Here is a 22,899-nt window from a genome sequence, read left to right on the forward strand (position 1 = left end):
AACTATCCCGACTATAAGTTTCAAGCACGAAGCAGGGCAACCTTACTTTTTCTAGAACACCTGATGCCACCTAGTCTAGATATATATAGTATTGATAGATGTTGTACATGAGGCAGGATATGCTTACTGTTTCTAGAACATCTGATACCACCTAGTCTAGATATATAGTATTGATAGATGTTGTACATGAGACAGGGTATGTTTACTGTTTGTAGAACACCTGATATAACCTAGTCTAGATATATAGTATTGATAGGTGTTGTACATGAGACAGGGTATGCTTACTCTCTCTAGAATATGATACCACCTAGTCTAGATAATATTGATAGATGTTGTACATGAGACAGGGTATGCCTACTGTTTCTAGAACATCTGATACCACCCAGTCTATATATATAGTATTGATAGATGTTGTACATGAGACAGGGTATGTTTACTATTTTTAGGACATCTGATACCACCTATTTTAGATATATAGTATTGATAGATGTTATACATGAGACAGGATATGCTTACTGTTTCTAGAAAATTTAATACCACTTGTGAATATGGACAAAACTATCCGTACAGAAAGTTATGAATACAGAAATGAAATGGGGTTTAACGTCCTACTGTCCTGCTCCGAACTGGGCTAATGAAGACGGGCATACGCCATACAGTGTGCTATGAGGGAAGTTTTGACCGGACAGCGGCACGGCGGCCTACTCTTATATCAAATTCCAACTGTCAGGGGATCTTTTACATGCATGCCAAAGTGTACACGAGACCTCGGGTTTTCGTACCATCCGAACGACTATACAGCTGTACTTGTCAGCCCCTTTATGGATACAGAACGAAACTTTAACAGCATCCAACCAATGAAAGTTAAAAATAAAAGTCGTCATGAGTTCGCCTGAAATCTAGGCTTATGAATTTAATGTGTTAATATAATATGTCGATTAACCGATTTTCCCGCCAAAAAATCTATGTAGGGTAAATGGGAGCCAGTTTACTCTTTACCACACTAAGGCTATGACTTACATACGTTCTTATTATTAGTCTCAAGGTTAGTCACACCAGACGTCTACCCCCTCCTGAGAATATGATTATAGAGGCGGTTAGACTCAGTGGACCATATTTAACAAGTATTATAATATAGCAACTTTTACATGTTTTTATTTTATATATTTTTTTTTTCAATTCAACGAATGAAAGACACACCCATACGATACACATATTACAAACTGTTGCTTTGGATTAGTAAAAAATAATAATATTAAAAACAAAGCGCACACATAATAAATTAATTTTAAATAACATAACATCTTCTTTGAATTTAAAAAAAATAACAAAAAAAACCCCACACATGCAATAAATTAATTTTAAATAACATAAAAATTCTATTCGAAACCCTGCCCAAAATCTCCCAAACACTGATGGCCTACTTAGAGAAACATATTTTGCGTTGTATTTCGCTGAAAGCCATTGAAATATCTGTACGGCTTGTAAACTGGCGTTTAAAACGTCCGTATCTCGAAAATGGCTCGTCAGATTTTCTAAGATTTTGCATACAATTAACGATTGCGATTATTGCTAAAACCCTGACAGATTTAAAGGCGCAATACCACGCTTGTTGTAACTGAATAATATGTCCCAATCTTTATTCTTGTCAACAAATTGTACTATTTTAGAATATTTCAATTAATTGATGATACAAATTTCATCTTAACACACCTTATTTAAAAATTTTGAAAAATTCAACATAATGGTTTCAAACGTCTAACGTAAACCTTTTCAAATGAAATTTTGATTTAAAAATATTTTCGAACCCTCTGGACAAGTAAAATAGGATATAATGGATAATTTACACAACAGGTAGGACACTTACACATCTAGTACTTAGATAGAGATATTTTATTATTTTAAGGGGATGAATGGCCGAATGGTTAGAGTGTGCGCGCTGCATCATAATGTCTCTCATCGAGTAAACTGGCGTGGTTTCGATTGACCGGATGTACGTGGCTTCCAAAGACCCCCACGCACAAGCAAATTATTGAACTAAAATTGAACCAAATGCTAGTTCCGAAAATTACCTAGTTTGTGTCGAGTTACCCCCCCACCCCCACACCCGCTCTCTCTCTAACAGATTTACAGAAGAAACTACGTGAAATGGCAATAATTATCTTATTCCAAAAATCCCACATATATCAGAAACTAGGTGGTATGGCAATACTATACACCTACCTATATCATCTGGAATCACTATTCATTATTTAAATTTATTCCCTAGCTAGAGATTTTGAAGTAGTCTGGTGTGTTTTATTGTAAACACGTACAATGTATTTTGTATTGCCCTTGCTATTTTAAGAATTTCACTTGGATTTGCGTGATTTAGTAAATATACTCGTTGAAAGTGTTGTAGATAATTGTTATTAATGCAACAGTAACAATAACAAGCAAGTGGTTGTAGAAATTAACTTAACCATTACTTAAAGTAGCTCAGTCTCTAACTCATTATCATCCAAATCATTTTATATACATTCATATTATCAGGCGCGGATCCAGGATTTTTTGCAGGGGGGGGGGGTCTAGGTTGGATAATTGCTAAACGTTCTAACGGGGGGTTCTGGGGGCCCTCCCCCTGAAAAATTTGGTAAATTAGATTCAATTTGGTGCATTCTGACGTATTTCCGGAAGGTAAATTCAAAAATTACAGGTCTAAAAATCGCCAATAAAATCGCATTAAATGTCTTTAAAATGTTGATGGGGGATGCTCCCTTCACAGGTGAGGAACAAAATATCTTCAGATACCATATTATGGTTGTTCTTAACTAGCTTTATTAGAGTAACCAGTCCATTTAAGTATGGGAAAGTTGGTCGGGGTTTTCCACAGCACAAACTTTCACAGACGAAAAGTCTATAGACTTGGTTTACTGTTTTTACTTTCAGCGCATACAAATAAATAATATAGCTTGCAATAGTTGCACAGGCTTAATCATAAATGTAGAGGTTTATTGGGAATTTTCACACATAAATGACCAAGGTTTTTTTCTTATCAACGCTGCCGATAAAATTAAAAAGCAAACACAACAATATTCAACGTCAATAGGCGAACAGCGTTAATAAAACTCTTTAAATTTCAATAAACTTATATTTTCATACAGTACGGTATTAAAAAATTGCCGTCGTCAATAGCCCCCCCCCCCCTCTGGATCCGCGCCTGATTATATTATTATATGCGTTGCGATCCATTTGTGTCAATTTCTAGGTCCCAAATGTTAGCGATTTAACTCCTTTAAAGAAGAGCGTTAACACGAACCATGCTGTTTGGAGTGTGTACAAGTCCAGCTTATAGGGTTGGAATTACCCCCATGAGAAATGAAATGGGGTTTATCGTCCTACCGTTCTGCTCCTATACTGGGCTAATGAAGACGGGCATACGCCATACAGTGTGCTATGAGGGAAATTTTGCCCGGGCAGCATTACAGCATTTAAGCTGAGTAAAACTTTATTTTAAAATCTGTGTAGCCTCGATTGTCATTGTAAGCACTGTCACGATAATTAACAAAGTCTCGATTATCCAGTTTATTGGGATGGAATTACCCCAATGAGAGCATTACAACATTTAAGCTGAGTAAAACCTTATTTTAAAATCTGTGTAGCCTCGATTGTCATTGTTAGCACGATAATTAACAAAGTCTCGATTATCCAGTTTATTGGGATGGGATTACCCCCATGAGAGCATTACAGTATTTATTTATTTATTCATTTGTTTGTTTTAAATAATTGAATTATCGGTCTCATATTTCACATGTAGTCCGTTGATACAAGTTAGTGAAAGTTTGCGAATTAAAGACCATATTATAGATATATGAAACTTCTATAAGTTAGTAACTCAACTTGATCTAACTTGAAAATAAGTCTTGTTTTAGAATGAATTTTATAGTAATTGTTTAAAGTTACAACTTCATATTTTCTAAGAAAGTCAAAACATAATTATTTCTATATCTTTTGCTCAACTCACTATTATACGATCATAGGTGTCATTCTCACACTTAAAACTCATTTACACTGGAAATAATAACACACTTACCTCCCTTGTTTTCTATTCTCCACCATGGAGTAGCTTTTTTCAAACGTTTGAATTTGAAGAGGAAAATGATATTTTTGCCAATTTCTCAAGTGGCAATAGTGAATTATAGGATTAATAGGATTATTCTTTAACAAGGTAGGACTGTTTATAGATACCATCTATTTTAAGGCTTTATTTTAATAAATTTTAAAAATATAACGTAAAAATATGAAATTGCAACTTTAAACGCAATAAAAATAAATCCGTAATCCTGACGACCATTCTTAACAAGAATTTCTTCCTCTTTCACTCAAGGAATAATCTCGTATCGCGGGATAATCCTTTCTTGGGGGTAATCCCATTCCACCACAACGTTTAACTATCATAACAAGGAATAATCACGTATCGGAGATAATCCTTTCTCGGGGGTAATCCCATACCACCACACCCCTCAACAATCATAACGATCATAAACACACACAAAAAATATTTTTGTGAAATCTGCGTTTTTAAACATTTCTGACACCACATTAAAACTTTAAAAGCTACAAAGACACTAACAAATTTTTACGAGTTAATTGATATTTTTGGACATCTCTTCAGGAGTTAATTGGAATAACAAGAAATGGCGACCTTGTAAACAAACGGGTTTTTGTTCTATGGAACCGGTGTTTTATCGATTAACAGAAGATATCAGGACCAGCAGCTGACATGGCGATGATGGAGATCAGATTCAGCAACAATTTGAAATAATCATTAAAGTAAAACAAACCAGGCCTGTTTAATATCAGCTCATAAATCTACCAGACAACCGCCATTTAACTTTAAAATTTAAATTAATGGAATTGATAACATTTACATACTTGGAACAGTTTCACTAAAAATTCCGTCACGTAAACTAAAGACTTACGACACCCTTCTAAAATACTAAATGCATGAGAACCTGTGGATAGAGAGAGAGAGAGAGAGAGAGAGAGAGAGAGAGGGGGGGGGTAACGTCCACTCGACACAAACTAGGTCATTTCGGGACTAACATATGGTTCTATTTTATTTCATTAATTCGCCTGGTCTTAGGGGTCTTTAGCAGTGAGAGGAAACCGGAGAACCCGGAGAAAACCCACGAGGTTGGACATGCAACCCTACTCCTTGCCACGTACAACCGGGGATTCGAAACCACGCCAGTTGACTCAATGACAGACCTTATGATGCAGCCGCACACGCTAACCATTCAGCCATCCAACCCCCAACAGACATTGCAAGAAATAAACAATAAATATCAAATCGAATGAATGGATCTGAAACACACCAAATTAATGATTCCTATCCCATCCATTATTAAATTTATTAATTAGTCTGAGATGACCTGGACTCTTAACGATTTCTTGTATTGTGGTATCGTTACCCTGATGTAAATATTTATTGCGATCAATATCACTTTTTGAACTTGTCCAGATCGACATTCATCAAAATGTCGTGTATTGACCACGATGTACAAATGAAATGGAGTTTAACGTCCTACTGTTCTGCTCCGAGCTGGGCTAATGAAGACGGGCATACGCCATACAGTGTGCTATGCGGGAATTTTGCCCGGACAGCGGCACTATGGCCTACTCTTATATCGAATCCCATCTGCCACTCCGGAATATCTGGATGAACGACCATCATGGTGTACACTATTCACTGAAACACGTTATAGATCTATTTTATACTTATATATTTATTGATATTATATATTGAACTTAGCTAGGTTTGTATCGATCAAAATCAATATTTATAATATATTTATTGATTTATTCCGTGAGACAGTTCGATCTTTTTATTTGTTTCAAGTCGTTTTTGTGTGTTTTTTACTTTCACGTTATTGAACCAACTTATCTTAGCTCGGAGGAAAGGGTTCATCGGTCATTTGTATAAATTAACTCGGGAATAATTTCATCGATATTGTCTTATAATAGTCTTAAGATCTTTGGCAATTAACATGAATAATTAAATAACAATTAAATAGCAACCCACTACGATAATGTAGCGGTGAGGAGAATGGAACGTTTCAGTTTTACAACCGGAAGTCACATTTTATTGGGTCACATTCTTTAACGGTTCGATGGTTTCTAGTATGTAAGGCATCAGATGTTGGTCGACATGTTTATGGGTGTTCACCACTTGTTACGTGGGACAGAATGTTTTATGACGGGTGATATATTATGGGGGTAATACGTTGTCTGTATATTAACAGCTGTAGATGTAATTAGTATCGCCACCTACCGGTGTGTTATGATGTTTACCTGTCAGTGAGTGTGTCTGTTTATAGACTAATGATTGTTAATGATCAGTCGATGTATATTCTAGATATCTTCAAATATTCCTACTCTAGAACTACCATCAATTCTCACACTTCATTCAACCGTATAGATAATGTTGCTCATTCTCGTGCCAAGAAGCCTTAGTTTCCTGCACCGTTTGAGAGAGAGAGAGAGAAAGAGAGAGAGAGAGAGAGAGAGAGAATTTAACGTCCACTCGACATAAACTAGGTCATTTCGGGACTAACCTACAGTTCAATTTTATTTCAATAATTCGCTTGGGCGTAGGGGTCTTTAACAGTGGGAGGAAATCGGATGAGGGGGGACCCTACTCCTTGTCACGTACAACGGGGGAATCAAAACCACGCCAGTTGTGTCTCAATGACAGACGCAAACTATGTCATATTTCGGGACTAACATATGGTACCTTAGGCGTCTTTATCAGTGGAAGCAAACAGGAGACCAGGACGACGAAAACGTACGGGGTTAGTCAGGTAACCCTACAATCTGGTTAAAACACAGATCCAATTTCGTTTCGTTTTTTATAGTTCAAAATTTCGTTTTTTTAAACTTGTCTTTACTTCACCCGGATCTGGAAGATTTGTTATTTAACTCGTGTTCTGCTTGAAATGAGGGGTCAGCCAATCAAATGGGCTGTCGAATCGAGCGTTTGACCTTTTTTGCGCGAACTGTGGGTAGACATTACCAGCGATAGAGATCAAAACAAAGCAAAAGTAGATTTAAAAAAGCATGGCGGTCGCTAATTGGTTAATCGAATGACTGACGTTATCGGGTCAAATGTCGCTTGCTTGGTCCCACTATAACTTATTAGATCTACATGTAGTGTCGGCCATCGAAAGTATAAAAAACGAAACGAAATATAGATCTTAATTTTAATTAGATTGGTAACCCTACCCCTTACCACATTTAGGCCCGAGATCCGAACCACGACGCTTGACTCGGTGACATACCCTCTGATCTAAAGCACACCCGCTTTAGACCACCCACGCCCCCTCCCTCCCGCCCTATCATAACAAATGTTCGTATTTTCAATTTTGCTTTACAACATTTCAATGTACACAAGACATATTTTGTCTGTGATGTTCTTCCATACATCATATCACTAACCATCAGACATTTTTCGTCTGTGATGTCCTTCCATACAATTTTCTATTTCTTTATATATATGTTATATAATTTATTTGAAAGTAAAAGTGTGCAAATTCTGTAATTTCCCTAATAAAATACAACCAACATGTTGATGAACATGTGTAAATATATACACCCACGTGCAATGTTTATAATTAATAGAATTCCTAGCCAGGTTACCTAGTTTTTTCCCCAATTTATTACCAGACAGGGAGGAGATGATGAAATATGTTTCAAAGTAGCATCCATTAAATAACTTTTTATTTTTATTTTTTTCAATTAAATGCCAGACATGCACAATTTTCAAGAACTGTAAATGATGAAATTTATTTTCATGTGGTTATTCATTAACGTTCGATTTATATTTCAATCTTACGTAATAGGTTTTTAAAAATATGCCTGTCGATTTATTGCAATAAAATATTTAACCGTTTGAAATGTCAAAGAGTGGAATAGAGTCACTCAGAACGTGGAGGATCCTTTAGCTGTTGGAATTCGGAGAAGGGTAGGCGGAAACCACTGACGTTGTGCGAACAAAATTACCACCTTGGCATTGCGAACATAACCATAATGTGTTTTTAAAAAAAAAAAAAAAAAAAAAAAATGCCATATCTCAATACCATTCTATTCACGTCTATTTTCTAAACTATCCGTAGTTTTAACTCTGAAATACTGGTTCTGTCCCAACGCCATGTCACACTTAACAGCAGTGAATATTCGCTAGACCGCTACTATCACTGAAAGGGATGGATCGGTGCGGCTTAATTAGCTCGCAATATTAACTTTTTTTTCTTTGTACAAATTAAATTCTAGAACATCTTTTTGAAGTATTAGATAAATAGATAAAGGTGTTTGAAGTATATCTGGATAAAAAAATATTTCCTATTTAGTGTAAATAAATAAAATGAGTAAAAGACACCATTCTGTCCGAACCAGTTCACGCCACGACGTCTTAATTGTAAGAACGTGTTTAGGAATTTGAGAAAATCAGAAGACCTGGGATAATATTTCTGCTGGTATGAGACCCCTCGGAACTTCACCCCACCCCTGACCCCTCTGGACCTGCGCCAAGAACTGTCCCGATGAACACTTGGATGGAACCCGGGGCCTTCTGATTAGTAAAACATCGCCTTACGCATGATCTGCAACTAGATCAGCCAGCAAACTGTTACACAGGGGAGACACGAAAACTTCCTTCATCAACATAAGATTGCTTCTGATCAATTTTGAATCCCCGGTTGTACGTGACAAGAAGTAGGGTTGCCTGTCCAACCTCGTTAGTTTTCTCCGGGTCCTCCAGTTTCCTCCCACTGCTAAAGACCCCTACGTAAGCGAATTAATGAAATAAAATTGAACACCATGTGTTAGTCCTGAAATGACCTAGTTTGGGTTAAATTGACGTTAACCCCCCCCCTCTCTCTCTCTCTCTCTCTCTCTGTGTTTCTGATTAGTTCGATTACAATGGTGCAATTAACAACTTGACGCTGATACAAGATGGCAGCACGGAAGGTGAAGGGGTTCAAGTTAAATTAGGTAGGAAATAAAACAGCATACCGTGAAATACAGCATGACGGTTAAATTAAAGTCACGTGATAAAACATGTGGTAATCTATATATATGACGGACAGAATTTGAATTGTGAGAATTCTCGGTGTAGTGGCGGGAAACTCTATCAGTATAATCAGACGAGTGAAATGAAATGGGGTTTAACGTCCTACTGTTCTGCTCCTATACTGGGCTAATGAAGACGGGCATACGCCATACAGTGTGCTATGAGGTTCAGAGTGGAGCAATTTGACTGAAATTTTCAGCATATTCTCTTTACATTATCTAGTTTTTAACTATTATAGTGAGAACTTTCAGCTCTTTATCTAATATCCCATAAATCCCAGTTAACACTGGATATTGTATCGTTTTCCGTGTAATGTTAATTCAAACCAAAAATAAAATTTAATAGTCCTATTGTGCGCTTGTACGTGACAAGGAATAAGGTCGCCTGTCCAACCTCGTGGGATTCATCCGGGTCCTCCGGATTCCTCTCACTGCTAAAGACCCCTACGCGCAAGCGAATTATTGAAATAAAATTAAACCATAGCATATGTTAGTCCCGAAATGACCTAGTTTGTGTCGAGTGGACGTTAAAGCCCATCTCTCTCTCTCTTCTCTCTCTCAATTGTGCGCCATAGTGTTATAAATAAATATTTGTTAAATATGCAATCTATATAAAATCGCATCATTAGACGATAAATTATGATAATAATAAATCCTCCTTTTAAGTTTGTTTATTGCTGGTCTTTAATTGTTTATAATGAACATAAAACTAAGGAGAAGTTTTTTATTTATCTTTCTCATAATTATAAATTGTAAAATAATTTAAAACATTCAGGGATATGATCTATTAAACAGTTGTTAACTCGGAACACATGAAATGGTTAATGAAATTAAAGGGCGTTTAACGTCCAGCTTTTCTGCTCCACCTGGACTAATGAAGACTAGCAATATTACCACACACCGTGCAAGGCAATCAATCAACACACTTTCAAGAGTGATAATTCCTCCTTAAGAGAGAGAGAGAGAGAGATAGAGAGAGAGAGAGAGAGAGAGAGAGAGAGAGTTTAACGCCCACTCGATACAAACTATGTGATTTCGGGATTAACACATGGTTCAATTTTGTTTCTATAATTCGCTTGCGCGTAGGGGTCTTTAGCAGTTGGAGGAAAACAAACTTTTGAGAGTGATAATTACTTCTTAAGAGAGAGAGAGAGAGAGAGAGAGAGAGAGAGAGGGGGGGAGCTTAATGGGGTTCTAAAGACTTACGACACCCTTCTAAAATACTAAATGCATGAGAAACTGGGGAGAGACAGAGAGAGAGAGAGAGAGAGGGGGAGAGAGAGAGTGAGAGAGATTAACGTTAACTCGACACAAACTATGATTTCAGGATTAACATATGGTTCAAAAATTTATTTCAATAATTCGCTTTAGTGGAAGCAGAGGACCCGGAGAAAACCCACGAGGTTTGGACAGACTACCCGACTCCTTGTCACTTGTCACGTTCAAGTGGGGAATTGAAACCATGCCACTTAATTTAATGACAGACCTAACCATCTAACGCGTTTCACCATTCAGCCATCATCAACCCCCACCTCCCACCCTACCACGATTTGTTTCAACACTTCGAGATGTGTTTTGTTGATAATACAGACACTGGGAACAGGTTTTACAGTAATCCGAACATTCCTTTTCAAAAGCTATACAGTACAGAACTTAGAAGAAAGATTCCGTTAGTTGGTGTTTTATCACTTTCAGAACTTGTTTGATCTAAACGAAAACACACGTACGCGCACACACACGTGAAATGTTTTCTACATCTAACAAACTGTAGGAAGGTATAATAATTAGGCTAATCAACGTCAAACGAAGGAATAACATCGTCTAGCTCGCCACAGGTGGTCATACATCTCAATATACTATTAGGGTACATTCGTGATCGACCATTTTCACTGATGATCAGCAGTGAATATTCGCTTGGCCGCTACTATCACTGATAGGGCAAACTGGTCAGCAGTGAATATTCGCTTGGTCGCTAGTATCACCGAGAGGAGTGACAAAGGCACGAGTTATTTTAGCTTTCAAAATTAAATTCTAAAACGATTTTTAAAATTATTAGAAATTGGAAGTAATTGTTGGAAATAATATGGATATCTCGACCACTGGTATACCAAACACCCCAAAAAACAATTAGAATCAGAGGAAACGATTGATTGTTAATTAATTGATTCAGAACAGTGTAAAATTGAAGGAACACTAACCAAAATATTTTAAAAATTAATCGCCATTTTGTTAAATAGTGAAACGTTAAACCCCATTTCATTTCAATCGCCATTTTGTTTTTAAATTTTACGTTGTGTTTATGTAACCGCAGATAACGTGGGATATAATTACTGTCCATGCTGTCACTGTTCACCACGCCACCTGCCGGTATCTTATCAACATATAACACGACCTGTTAACCCACTAAATCTTACAGACCAACCCTCGATTTCACTCAACCAGAAACGTCTTATTTTCATAATTCCAGACTACAAGTCTGAAAACTGAAAAGGAATGTCTAAAAACCAATTTTAAATGTTTATATCTTGTGAGTAAATCTAGCCATGTTTTTAAAAAGACAACAACAGACCAAAACCCGACAAATGAATTTCAGTTTAACTTTTTTTTTTGGTTGGTTTATTTTTTTTTTTGTTGTAATCTTTAAATTTCTTGCAGGCATTGTTTGCATATTGCATATGCTTCTTATTAGATTATTTTAAAACAGAAACACCCACACATAGTATGACATAGTCGAGTAATAAACGTGAAATAAAGGGTTTAATGACCTGCTGTTTGGCATCAACTGGGTTAATTAAGACAATTGCGTGTCCATCTCGCACTGGTTCTTCTTCACGAACATCAACGTATAATCAACTCTCTAGACCCCGCAACCCCCACCCGCAACTCCCGAGATTAAATTTTTTTTACGATAAAATGGATAATCGAGACTTAGTCTAGAATGCCAAGCACGACAGTTGCTACGATAATAATAAAAAAAACCAAAATTCCGCTTCATTTTGTCGAAACTTCAATCACTTATAACTTCGCTCAGAATAAGTAATTTAACTGATATTTTCGATATATTCATTTTTCATTATCTATTTTTGAATTATTATAGCAAGAACTGTCAGCTCTTTATCTAAATCTTACATACTACATCTTTAAGCAATAACTCAGTAATTATTATCAATTTATCTCGTCTTCATTATCCCAGTTCGTGAAGAAAAGTAGGACGTCAAACCCCCTTTCATTTTTTACCCTGTGAACAAGATGTTTTAGAGATAAACTTATAGAGTTTCTGAAGTTTGTTTAACAAGTTTTTCGTCTGGTTTGAAGATTTTTAAAATATTAGTAAGGATGTGAATTTTATGATAATTGTCCAGGCGTCAGTTTACAAATTGTTTAACTTGTTGAACTACGTGGGAAACGAGAAATAAAACGAAATGAGGTTTAACGTCCTACTTTTCTGCTCCGACTGGGCTAAGGAGAAATGAAATGAATCACCGGAAGTAATTATAATGACCATATTACTCCTATTTTACAGAAACTCCATTGGTTACCGATTATTTTTAGAATCCTCCTTTTAACTTTTAAATGTATAAATGATATGTCACCATCTTATTTATCTTCACTTTTAGAAATGTACACATCAAGTCGCACTCTGCGCTCTTCATCTGATCATGTTTTACTTGTAAATAAATCAGCAAGACTTTTATCTTTTGGAGATCGATCTTTTACCGTCCAGGCACCGAAATTATGGAATTCTTTACCTTTTAATATAAGATGCTGCACAGATTTAATCTCTCTTAAGTCACTTCTTAAAACATTTTTGTTTAAGAAAGCCTTTAACTTATAATTCTTTTAAAACCTATTTGTGATATGAGATTTTATTCTACGCTACCGTGTTATGTTTTAATTCTATAGTTTTATTTAGTTTTTTTATATATATATTTATTTTTATTACATATTTAATTGAATTGTATTGTACAACGGAACACGTTTTGTGGAAGATAGCGCTCTATAAATGTTATAATAATAAATTATATATAATAATGGAATGAGGTTTAACATCCTACTGTTCTGGTCCGACTGAGCTAACGTGAAATGAAATGAAATGGGGTTTAATATGGCAATGCGTCAAGCGGCGTGTTATCGACCACATACAATAGCAAGCTCTAGAGTCGCGTTTCTAACCTCGCGGAATTTGTCTGGGTCCTCTGGTTTCCTCCCACTGCTAAAGACCCCTACGCCGCAAGAAAATTATTGAAATAAAAGTGTACCGCATGTTACTACCAAAAGGATCTAACTTGTGTTGAGTGGACTTTAAACCCCATTCTCTCTCTCTCTAGTTCTCTAGAACACCCTATACACTTTTAATTATCTATAAACTATAACACATACTTATGGAAAAACAGCTACTTATTTATTTGGGCGACGTTTCGAACAGTATTCTCTCAACGTTATCAAGCTAATACAGTAATACAAGAATTATGAGGCCAATATATATACAGAAAAACTATTAGTGTATTACCTTGATAACGTTGAAAGAATACTCTTCGAAATGTCGTCCAAATAAATAAGTAGCTGTTTTTTCATAAGTATGTGTTATAATTTATTGCTCTATCCAGTTACTAAATGCCTCTCAAAGATTATTTAATTATCTAGAAATGTCGCATATTATCAAAACTATTTTAGGCGTGTTATGGTTTTATAAAACAACTTGATTTACGTAATAAAACAGGGTAATAAAACAAAATGTCTCTTGTTTAGTTGTTATAAACTATGAGTCAGCGAATTCCCAGAAAACCTTTAAAGTCCCTTTTACTCCGACAAGAAAGGCCTGATCCCAATCAATGGTGATGTAATACGATAGATTAGTTTGTCAAGACTTTATGCATGGTGGTTTGGTTATCTGATATTCACTGGTTGTTATTATATACCACGACAATATATACACTTTAGGGATTTATTTACTCGCAGTAGACCATATGATCTGTTTATCATAATATATTTGTCTTATCTTAAATGTTAAATTATAAAAAATCGCAGATCTGAGTTAAGCGAGTTATAAATCCAGATATAAATAAAATTAGTTGATGCTGAATTTAACACAAATTAGGGATTAGGGAAATGTTTAAGAGGGTTAACGGGGTTCAGTCCAGGGTCCTGTTAAAGGGGTGTACTTGGGGCTCCTACTCAGGCCTCACAAGAGGGGGTGCAGCCGGTGCGCCGTCCCAGGGCGCATGAATATCAAAGTTCAAAATTGACAAAATGTCAGGCACTAATGAAATAGTATCTCATATTTTCAACTTAGTGCCGGACATGTATTAATAATATCAATAAAAAAGACAAATCAGTTGAAATAAGTGCCGGACAAAATGACAGGCACCAGAGATATTGTGCCTGACAAAGTCGGAATCTGTGCCTGACATTGTCTGTGACAGGTGCCTTATTTCCAGGCTTGCAATGTATTTATTGAGCTTGATAACAATCAGATTGTATACCCGTGATTGTTTCCCATAAAGCTTATGTTTCTGTTTGTATATTTATTACATTGTTACTTCCAATAAAGAGAGAGAGAGAGAGAGAGAAATGGGGTTTTACGTCCACTCGACACAGACTAGGTCATTTCGGGACTAACATATGGTTTAATTTTATTTCAATAATTCGCATTCGCGTAGGGGTCTTTAGCAGTGGCAGGAAACCGGAGGACCCGGAGAAAACCCACGAGGCTGGACAGGCAACCCTAACTCCTTGTCACGTACAACCGGGGATTCGAAACCACGCCAGTTGACTCAATGACAGGCCTCATGATACAGCGCGCGCGTGCTAACCATTCGGCCATCCAACTTTTAACACATCAGCAAGAAACGCGCCCTAGGGCCACGGTTAAGGAAATTTACGCCTTGGTCTTTAGGCATCTTTACACAACGCCCTTGAATCAGTAGTGAACAAGGCAGCGTTTATCTATATTTATGTATGTTTGTTCTAATGTGATTTTTCTTTACAATAAATCTACTCAAAGATAGGCGGGGGGGGGGGGGCAGGTATTTAAAGTATTAATTAAAATAAATTTAATGAAATGTAACTTACCTAAAACTACGACCAGCACGATGGATAAAACCCATAAATTGAGAAGAAAGAGGAGAATTTTGGCACACGTCACCACATTTCGGAACATTTTACTGTTTTTACTGCCGTGGATTACTCGGCGATCATTCCTCGCTTCTGAAACAAACGGAACATCATAGATATTATAACTTCCTGAGGGAAGACGAATGCACTCCTGGTTCATCGTTCCCATCTTAAAAACTGCCATTTATCGTCGGTTCGGAACCAGTTCCCAAACAACACTTCTTTTCTTATTTTTGCACTCGTCTACTGCACGTGCCGACGTGTCGTCTGCTCGAGTTGTTTGGAATGGTAGCAGACTGGTAGGGTGATGTTTGCGCGAGACTACAAGTGTTCGTCTGCTACTGAATGAAGTTGCAGACAGCTTGTTAATCATTGGCAGAACATTTTCTCAGGCCTGCACGTGGTTAATCTTTCCAGACGTCAAATGTTGTTATACAAATTACTAGAACAGCTACCTAATGGGGTATATACGTAAGAATTTATTTTTTCAGTTTTCGGTAGCCGCGGTTGCTCAGTGTGTAAGACGTTGGCTCGCTAATCTAAACGTCCAGTGTTTGGGATTTTTCGGCGTGGTTTCCCCTTAATCATGTTATTGGAGAGAGAGAGAGAGAGAGAGAGAGAGAGAGAGGGGGGGGGGTTAACGTCCACTCGACACAAACTAGGTCATTTCGGGACTAACATATGGTTCAATTTTATTTCAATAATTCGCTTGCGCGTAGGGGTTTTTAGCAGTGGGAGGAAGCCGGAGGACCCGGAGAAAACCCACGAGGTTGGACAGGCGACCTTACTCCTTGTCACGTACAACCGGGGATTGGAAACCACGCCAGTTGGCTCAATGACAGGCCTTATGATACAGCACGCACGTGCTAACCATTCGGCCACCCCCCCCTCCCGATGTAGGACAGAGGACCGGGCAAGAGACAGCGTATAGCCGTTCGAAAGGGAAATGAAATGGGGTTTAACGTCCTACTGTTCTGCTCCTATACTGGGCTAATGAAGACGGGCATACGCCATACAGTGTGCTATGAGGGAAATTTTGCTCGGGCAGCGGCACTATCGCCTACTCTTATATCGAATTCCAACTGTCAAGGGATCTTTTACGTTTATTCCAATGTATACACGGGACCTCGGCTTTTCGTCTCATCCGAAGGACTAGACAGCTATCTGACGAAAAACCGAGGTCCCGTGTACACGCAAGTCCGATGTACATGTAAAAGAACCCCTCACAGTTGGAATTCGATATAATAGTATAATAGGTATAAACTGTAGCGTCGTACTGTCGTGGGTTTTGATGTGGGTACTCCGGTTTCCTTTCACTGCTAAAGGCTCCTACGCGCAAGCCAATAACTAGTCCCAAAATAACCTCGTTTGTGTGGAGTGGACGTTAATCTCATCCCTCTCTCCCTCTCTCTGTCTCTCTCTCTATTGATCGACCGGTCGATAACGATAGCGGAAGGGATGGGTCTATGGACAATCCTAAGAATGGAATTGGTTTAATTTATACCAGTATGAATTGTTTATATTAAAGTACATCTGACGTTAATCTGTTATATAAAGGATTGGTCCAACGTTAACAGAACAATAATACAAGGCATAAAAAAACAACATTTCTCTATAAACTTTCAGTTTAACATTACCTCTTTAATAGAGCTATATTTCAAATACTGACTGAAAAATATTTCCCTGTAAACTTTCAAATTTAACATCACCATGTCGAATATCATATTTTATTACAAATATCACGGGGGTGGTTGGGGGTGGGGACGTTTGGTTTGGTCTAAAATTACGTTTAATATGTTTAGTTTAGTCCAAAACGACGTTTAGTATTAGTACGTTTAGTATTAGAACGAAATGACGTTTAGTTTAGTCCGAAATGACGTTTAGTTTAGTCCAAAATGACGTTTAGTTTAGTCCAAAATGACGTTTAGTATGTTTGGTTTAGTCCCAAATGAAGTAAGTATAATACTGTTGAATATAACATGTGTTTCACGGTATATAATTCGGGTATAGTCTAATTTACAACAGAAGGTACAACAGAATACTAAGTTTACAATTTTACTAAAGGCGAGAGTATCAACGTCGAAACGTTGCATGTTAATAAACCAGTAATTGTTATTACATAAATAGTGTTAGTGTGTTACTGTTCAATTATTAAATGCCACTAAATGAAGAACTTACGTTTAAAGATAAACATTCAACAGAATTAAGAATCCCATCCTCTCGTTGTGACATCCATTTCAAAACGCCATATATTAAGTTGTCTAGTCACAAAATATGAGTAAAATATCCAAATTTAAACGAGAATACATCGAATGATCTATTCCGAGGTGAAGTCATACTGAAATCAGCCAGAGTCACGGTCGGGTTGTTTTACTAGACACATGTGAGTTATACAAAGTATGTATTTTAATTTTGAACACAAAACATTCAAACGTTCTCCTCTCCCCGACGGTCGTTTCGCAACAACGACAAAGACTAAACAAAAGTTAGCCAGATCATAGAGCAAACGGTTCACATACGTCCGTCACAAACTACAAGATATGAATTCTCTATAATATTTAACAATCCCAACCTACGAGGAGACTCTGTGAAGGCCACCACGCCATGACTTAGCCAATCTCTATATAGCTACATTTATAGATCAACGCCTATTTTATAATCATTATAGACTCAGAAATAAATAAAGCGGAAAATGGGAGCGTGAGTGCTGTATTAGGGTGGCCCTTATTTTGCAAAATTTTGAGAAGTTAAGAGGCTTTCCCCTCAATTTGTTATGAAATTGATGAGAAAAAAATGAAATTTTTTTTTTTTTTTAGATGGTGCTACCGTCTATCAAAGTTCGAACAAAATAGGACTTTTTGGTATTTTTTCAGTTTTGTTTATTTTTATGGAAAAAAGTTATACATGAAAAAAAAGTTGTTTCCTGGTTAATCAGAATGTGAACAAGACAAAAACAACATTTATAAAGCTACACAAGTGATTCCAGTGATCTATACAGAGGTTCGAAAATTGGCAAAATCAAGATTTTTCCGGGAAGTTACATCTTTTTCTTTGATGTTTACTTCTAGCCCTTCTGTTGTGGCTTCCGGTGTACCCCAAGGGTCCGTCCTCGGACCGATCTTGTTTAGTTTATACACTAAACCACTTGGTTTCATAGTAAGACATCATGAATTATTATTTCATCTACACGCGGATTGCGGATGATACACAATTGTATATTTTATTCAAACCTATTAAAAGTAACTTTTAAAGCTGAATATTAAAACTCTTGTATTGGAGACATGAATTGAGGGTATTTTGAAAAAATAAGGGCCACCCTATACTGTATGTGATATCACCCTCGGAGGAAACCGACGTTATGCCCAAAAAACGAGGAAATGGAGTGATGAGAGTGTAAAATGAAATGAAATGGAGTTTAACGTCCTACTTTTCTGCACCGACTGGGATAATGAAAACGGATGACGGGAACGCGGGCGTGTAGTTAATAATTTCACAATTCCGGCTAATGTAGCAATGGTCAACGGTAAACTTCAGGCTAATGTAGCAATGGTTAAAGGTAAACCTCCGCATAATGTAGCAATGGTTAAAGGTAACCCTCCGCCTAATGTAGCAATGGTTAAAGGTAACCCTCTGCCTAATGTAGCAATGGTTAAAGGTAACCCTCCGCATAATGTAGCAATGGTTAAGGGTAAACATCAGGCTAATGGAGCAATGGGTAAAGGTAAACATCAGGCTAATGTAGCAATGGTTAAAGGTAACCCTCCGCATAATGTAGCAATGGTTAAGGGTAAACATCAGGCTAATGGAGCAATGGTTAAAGGTAAACATCAGGCTAATGGAGCAATGGTTAAAGGTAAACCTCAGGCTAATGTAGCAATGGCCGACGGTTTCCCTCTGCCTAATGTAGCAATGGTTAAAGGTAAACATCAGGCTAATGGAGCAATGGTTAAAGGTACACCTCAGGCTAATGGAGCAATGGTTAAAGGTAAACCTCAGGCTAATGTAGCAATGGCCGACGGTAACCCTCTGCCTAATGTAGCAATGGTTAAAGGTAAACATCAGGCTAATGGAGCAATGGTTAAAGGTACACCTCAGGCTAATGTAGCAGAGTGGCCAACGGTAAACCCAGCAGAAATGTTCATATTGTGTTACCACCCCACCCTCCATAAAACATAATCATATAAACCCATTCAGATTTTATAACACAGCCTCAACATAGAAGAAACAAATATAAATATTCAACGTCCCAGGACGTTTTACAAAAACTGGCCACTTTAATGTTATATTGGCTGCTATATTTTTATACTAACACCGGAAGTTTTGATTATGAGGCTAGAGAAATTACATTAAAGAGATTAATACTAGAATTTGTTTTTAATTTAAATCAATTTACAGATCATCGATGTTTTTAATTAACCTAATTTTTTATATAAAGTCTAAATTTTCTCGAGGTTAGAGCACGTGAAATAGATGAGGTTTTAACTCAGATTCTGTGCTAATATTAGGCCAACTATACACTGCCGCCAAGGATCAGACCTTGGGTGTGTGTGTGGGGGGGGGGGCGGGGGTGTGTGTGTGTGTAGTGCTAAATGATAAGGCCAGCTCAATTTTTCGTCATGGGTCACGAGATGTAAACAGGTCTAGCGCTAATCCCAACCCCTAACCCTAACCCTGGACCTACCCCCAATGCTTACCCTAATCCTTATCTACAACTACAATCTCATCAACAATCACGTGCCCAAAACTGATTGTCGTCTCAAAAAAGATTTAGCCGGGTGGTGGTGGTGAGGCGGGGGGGGGGGGGTCCTAGTTGGCACGGCATAGACTGCAGGCCATTGTAGAGGCAGATTTTAATGTGTTGTTGTGTCATGTGTTATGTTTAGAAACAGAATCTATTCTGAATTGTAGTGTTTTTCCTATTGGAAGTCTATTACGCGCAGGGGCCACGGTGGATAAGTGTGTAGGACACGTGTCGCGTGTTCAATCCCTGCATTGGCCGACAAGGACAGTTCTTTAGTCGTTCAAATGGGACGAAAACCGAGGTTCCGTGTATATATTGGCGTGGAGGTAAAAAAGTTGGAATTCAATACATGCAAAAGAGTAGGCCATACTGCCGCTGCCCGGGCAAAATTTCCCTCATAGCACTGTATGGCGTATGCTCATCTTTATTAGCCCAATCGGAACAGAACAGCAGGACGTTAAACCCCATTTCATTTCATTTCATTTCATTTCATTTCTATTATTTGGGCAGTAAAACCCTCGACTGGTGAAATAAAATTTTATATTCGTCGGATTCTGGTATTTCGATATTGTATAATCTCCATTGATCCCCCTTTTTATCAAGTGTAAAAATCCTAATACTGGTTGGATTAATGTAGTTTTAGTTTTATTAGATTCAACTCGTTCATAGATAACAATACTTATTGTCAAACTTCAAACGTTCATATATTCCATGGCCTAGGTACACTTTTCAAACAAGGAGCACGCGTACGACGTCGTATACGCAAATCAATGGGGTCATAATACAAGGCTAAATGTATTTGTTAATGCCAGCTCTATTTTTGTCAAGGTCGTTGAGATGTCAATAAGGTTAGAGCATGTGATTGTTGGCGAGATTGTAGTCGAGGCTTAGGGTAAGCTTTGGGGCTAGGCGCAGGGTTAGGGATATGGTTAGGAGTAGCGCTAGCCCTGTTTACATCTCGTGACCTATGACGAAAATTGAGCTGGCCTTATCATTTAGCACTAACCCATCATACAAGTATCTTATCGCCCACAACGTCATTTCCGGACGGAAATTGTTAATTTCCATATTACGTGATAATGTTTTCCCAATTGGGGTGGGATCAAAATCGAGGGAGCTTAAGAGTGAGGGGAGGGCAGAGGGGAGGGGGCGGGGGTGAAATCGGAGAAAACATTCGATTCTTATTGACGGCGATGACATAATGCACGTTTCATGGTCCATATACATAATGCAAGAGCTAAATCTGCCTAATGCAGGTCTTTCTTTAGGCCTGAAATGTTATCTAAATTATTAATTAGACATTATTTTTAATTAACCTATCCAGACCATAATCAACTCTCGATGTCAACGCTAGCCTGCGATATTTATTGGATTAGGATCCGATTTGTTGCTCAAGTTTCATTCATAATTTAATCATGAACTGGATGATCGAGACTATGTTTTTTTTATCGTACCGACTTTAGTAACGATGATTGAGGCTAGGCCGAAAATTCAATCGCTAAATTCTCGGTCCAGAGTGGAGCAATTTGACTGAAATTTTCAGCAAATTGCCTTTACATTATCTAGTTTTTAACTATTATAGTGAGAACTACCAGCTCTTTATCTAATCTCCCATATTGTATCTTTAATTCAGTATTAATAACATTAAAATATATTTATTTTGAGATATGTGAATAATCAGTGGTTTTAATAAAAATAAATATTATGATGTAGTCTAGGGGGGGGGGGGGCGAATGGTTAGCACGCGCGCGCTGTATCATACGGTCTGTCATTGAGTCAACTGGCGGGGTTTCTATTCCCCGGTTGTACGTGACAAGGAGTAGGGTCGCCTGTCCAACTTCGTGGGTTGTCTCCGGGTCCTCAGGTTTCCTCCCACTGCTAAACACCCCTACGCGCAAGCGAATTATTGAAATAAATTAAACCATATGTTAATCCCGAAATGACCTAGTTTGTGTCGAGTGGACGTTAAACCCCATTTCTCTCTCTCTCTCTCTCTGTAGTCAAGAGGATAAGAAAGTAAATATGTTTTTATTAAAAATAAAAATGAACATTTAATAATCACCTACAGAACAACCTAACAATAATAATGGACCTACTAGTAATACTCCACCCATTCCCCGGGTAATAAACCATTCAGACATTAAAACAGTCGTTTATTGTATTCTAAGAGATCGGCCTACACTTAGAACTTTTGTTAAACAGTTTGTAAGTGTTTATGAAATGAAAATATTAGCACGGGCAATAAATCAGTTATTTCTTGTTTGACTTTGGGGCACATGTGTTTTAAATTTATTAAAAGAAATAAAAGTGGGTTCAAATTTTCAAGTCTGTACCAACTGGGATTATGAAAACCTGTATACGCTATGCTGGATTTTGTACAGGCAGCGCAGCGCTTCCACTCGCTCTTCATTGAACAATAAAATAATTATAGGATTGAACAACATCGTTTTCCCTCCCCCGCACTACGTTTTACTTTAAATACTCATCTAAAGTAAAATATCGCTGATTAACAATAATTTATTAATTTGTAACCGAGAGAAAGAGAGAGAGAGAGAGGGGGGGGGGGCTTTAACGTCTTTTCGGGACTAACAAATGGTTCAATTTTATGTCAATAATTCGCTTGCGCGTATCGGTCTTTAGCAGTGCGAGGAAACCGGAGGACCCGGAGAAAACCCACGAATCGAAACCACACCGGTTGACTCAATGACAGACCCTATGATACAAGGCTCACGCGCTAACCATTCGGCCATCAAACATATAAAATAAACAAATATCAGAAACCAAGCATGACGTAATCGCCGCCATCTTAGAATTGTCAGGCCTACATGTACCTCATATCAAAAATCGAACTCCGCCAATCGATGCGTATTTGTCGTACTTTAACTGGCGGAAACTTAGAATTTATTTTAAAAGCTTCTTACCAAAGATGAGTAGCA

The 22,899-nt window shown here is 37.5% G+C and overlaps 1 protein-coding gene across 4 annotated transcripts in view; it reads right to left on the reverse strand.

The window, feature by feature from the left end:
* Positions 1-22,899, reverse strand: part of LOC126822595 (carbohydrate sulfotransferase 11) — a 66,404-nt gene that overhangs the window by 21,417 nt on the left and 22,088 nt on the right. For 2 of the 4 annotated variants that reach the window (XM_050551564.2, XM_050551563.2), the window contains exon 2: positions 15,181-15,315. In XM_050551564.2, the coding sequence (XP_050407521.2) occupies positions 15,181-15,268 (88 nt within the window). In that variant the 5' untranslated portion in view covers positions 15,269-15,315. Of the gene's footprint in view, positions 1-15,180; positions 15,625-17,400; positions 17,826-22,899 lie in introns of those variants that run through there. The other 2 variants (XM_050551562.2, XM_050551561.2) reach the window with 2 other exon arrangements.

The sequence above is a fragment of the Patella vulgata genome, chromosome 5, assembly GCF_932274485.2.
Source record: "Patella vulgata chromosome 5, xgPatVulg1.2, whole genome shotgun sequence".
Lineage (NCBI taxonomy): Eukaryota > Metazoa > Mollusca > Gastropoda > Patellidae > Patella > Patella vulgata.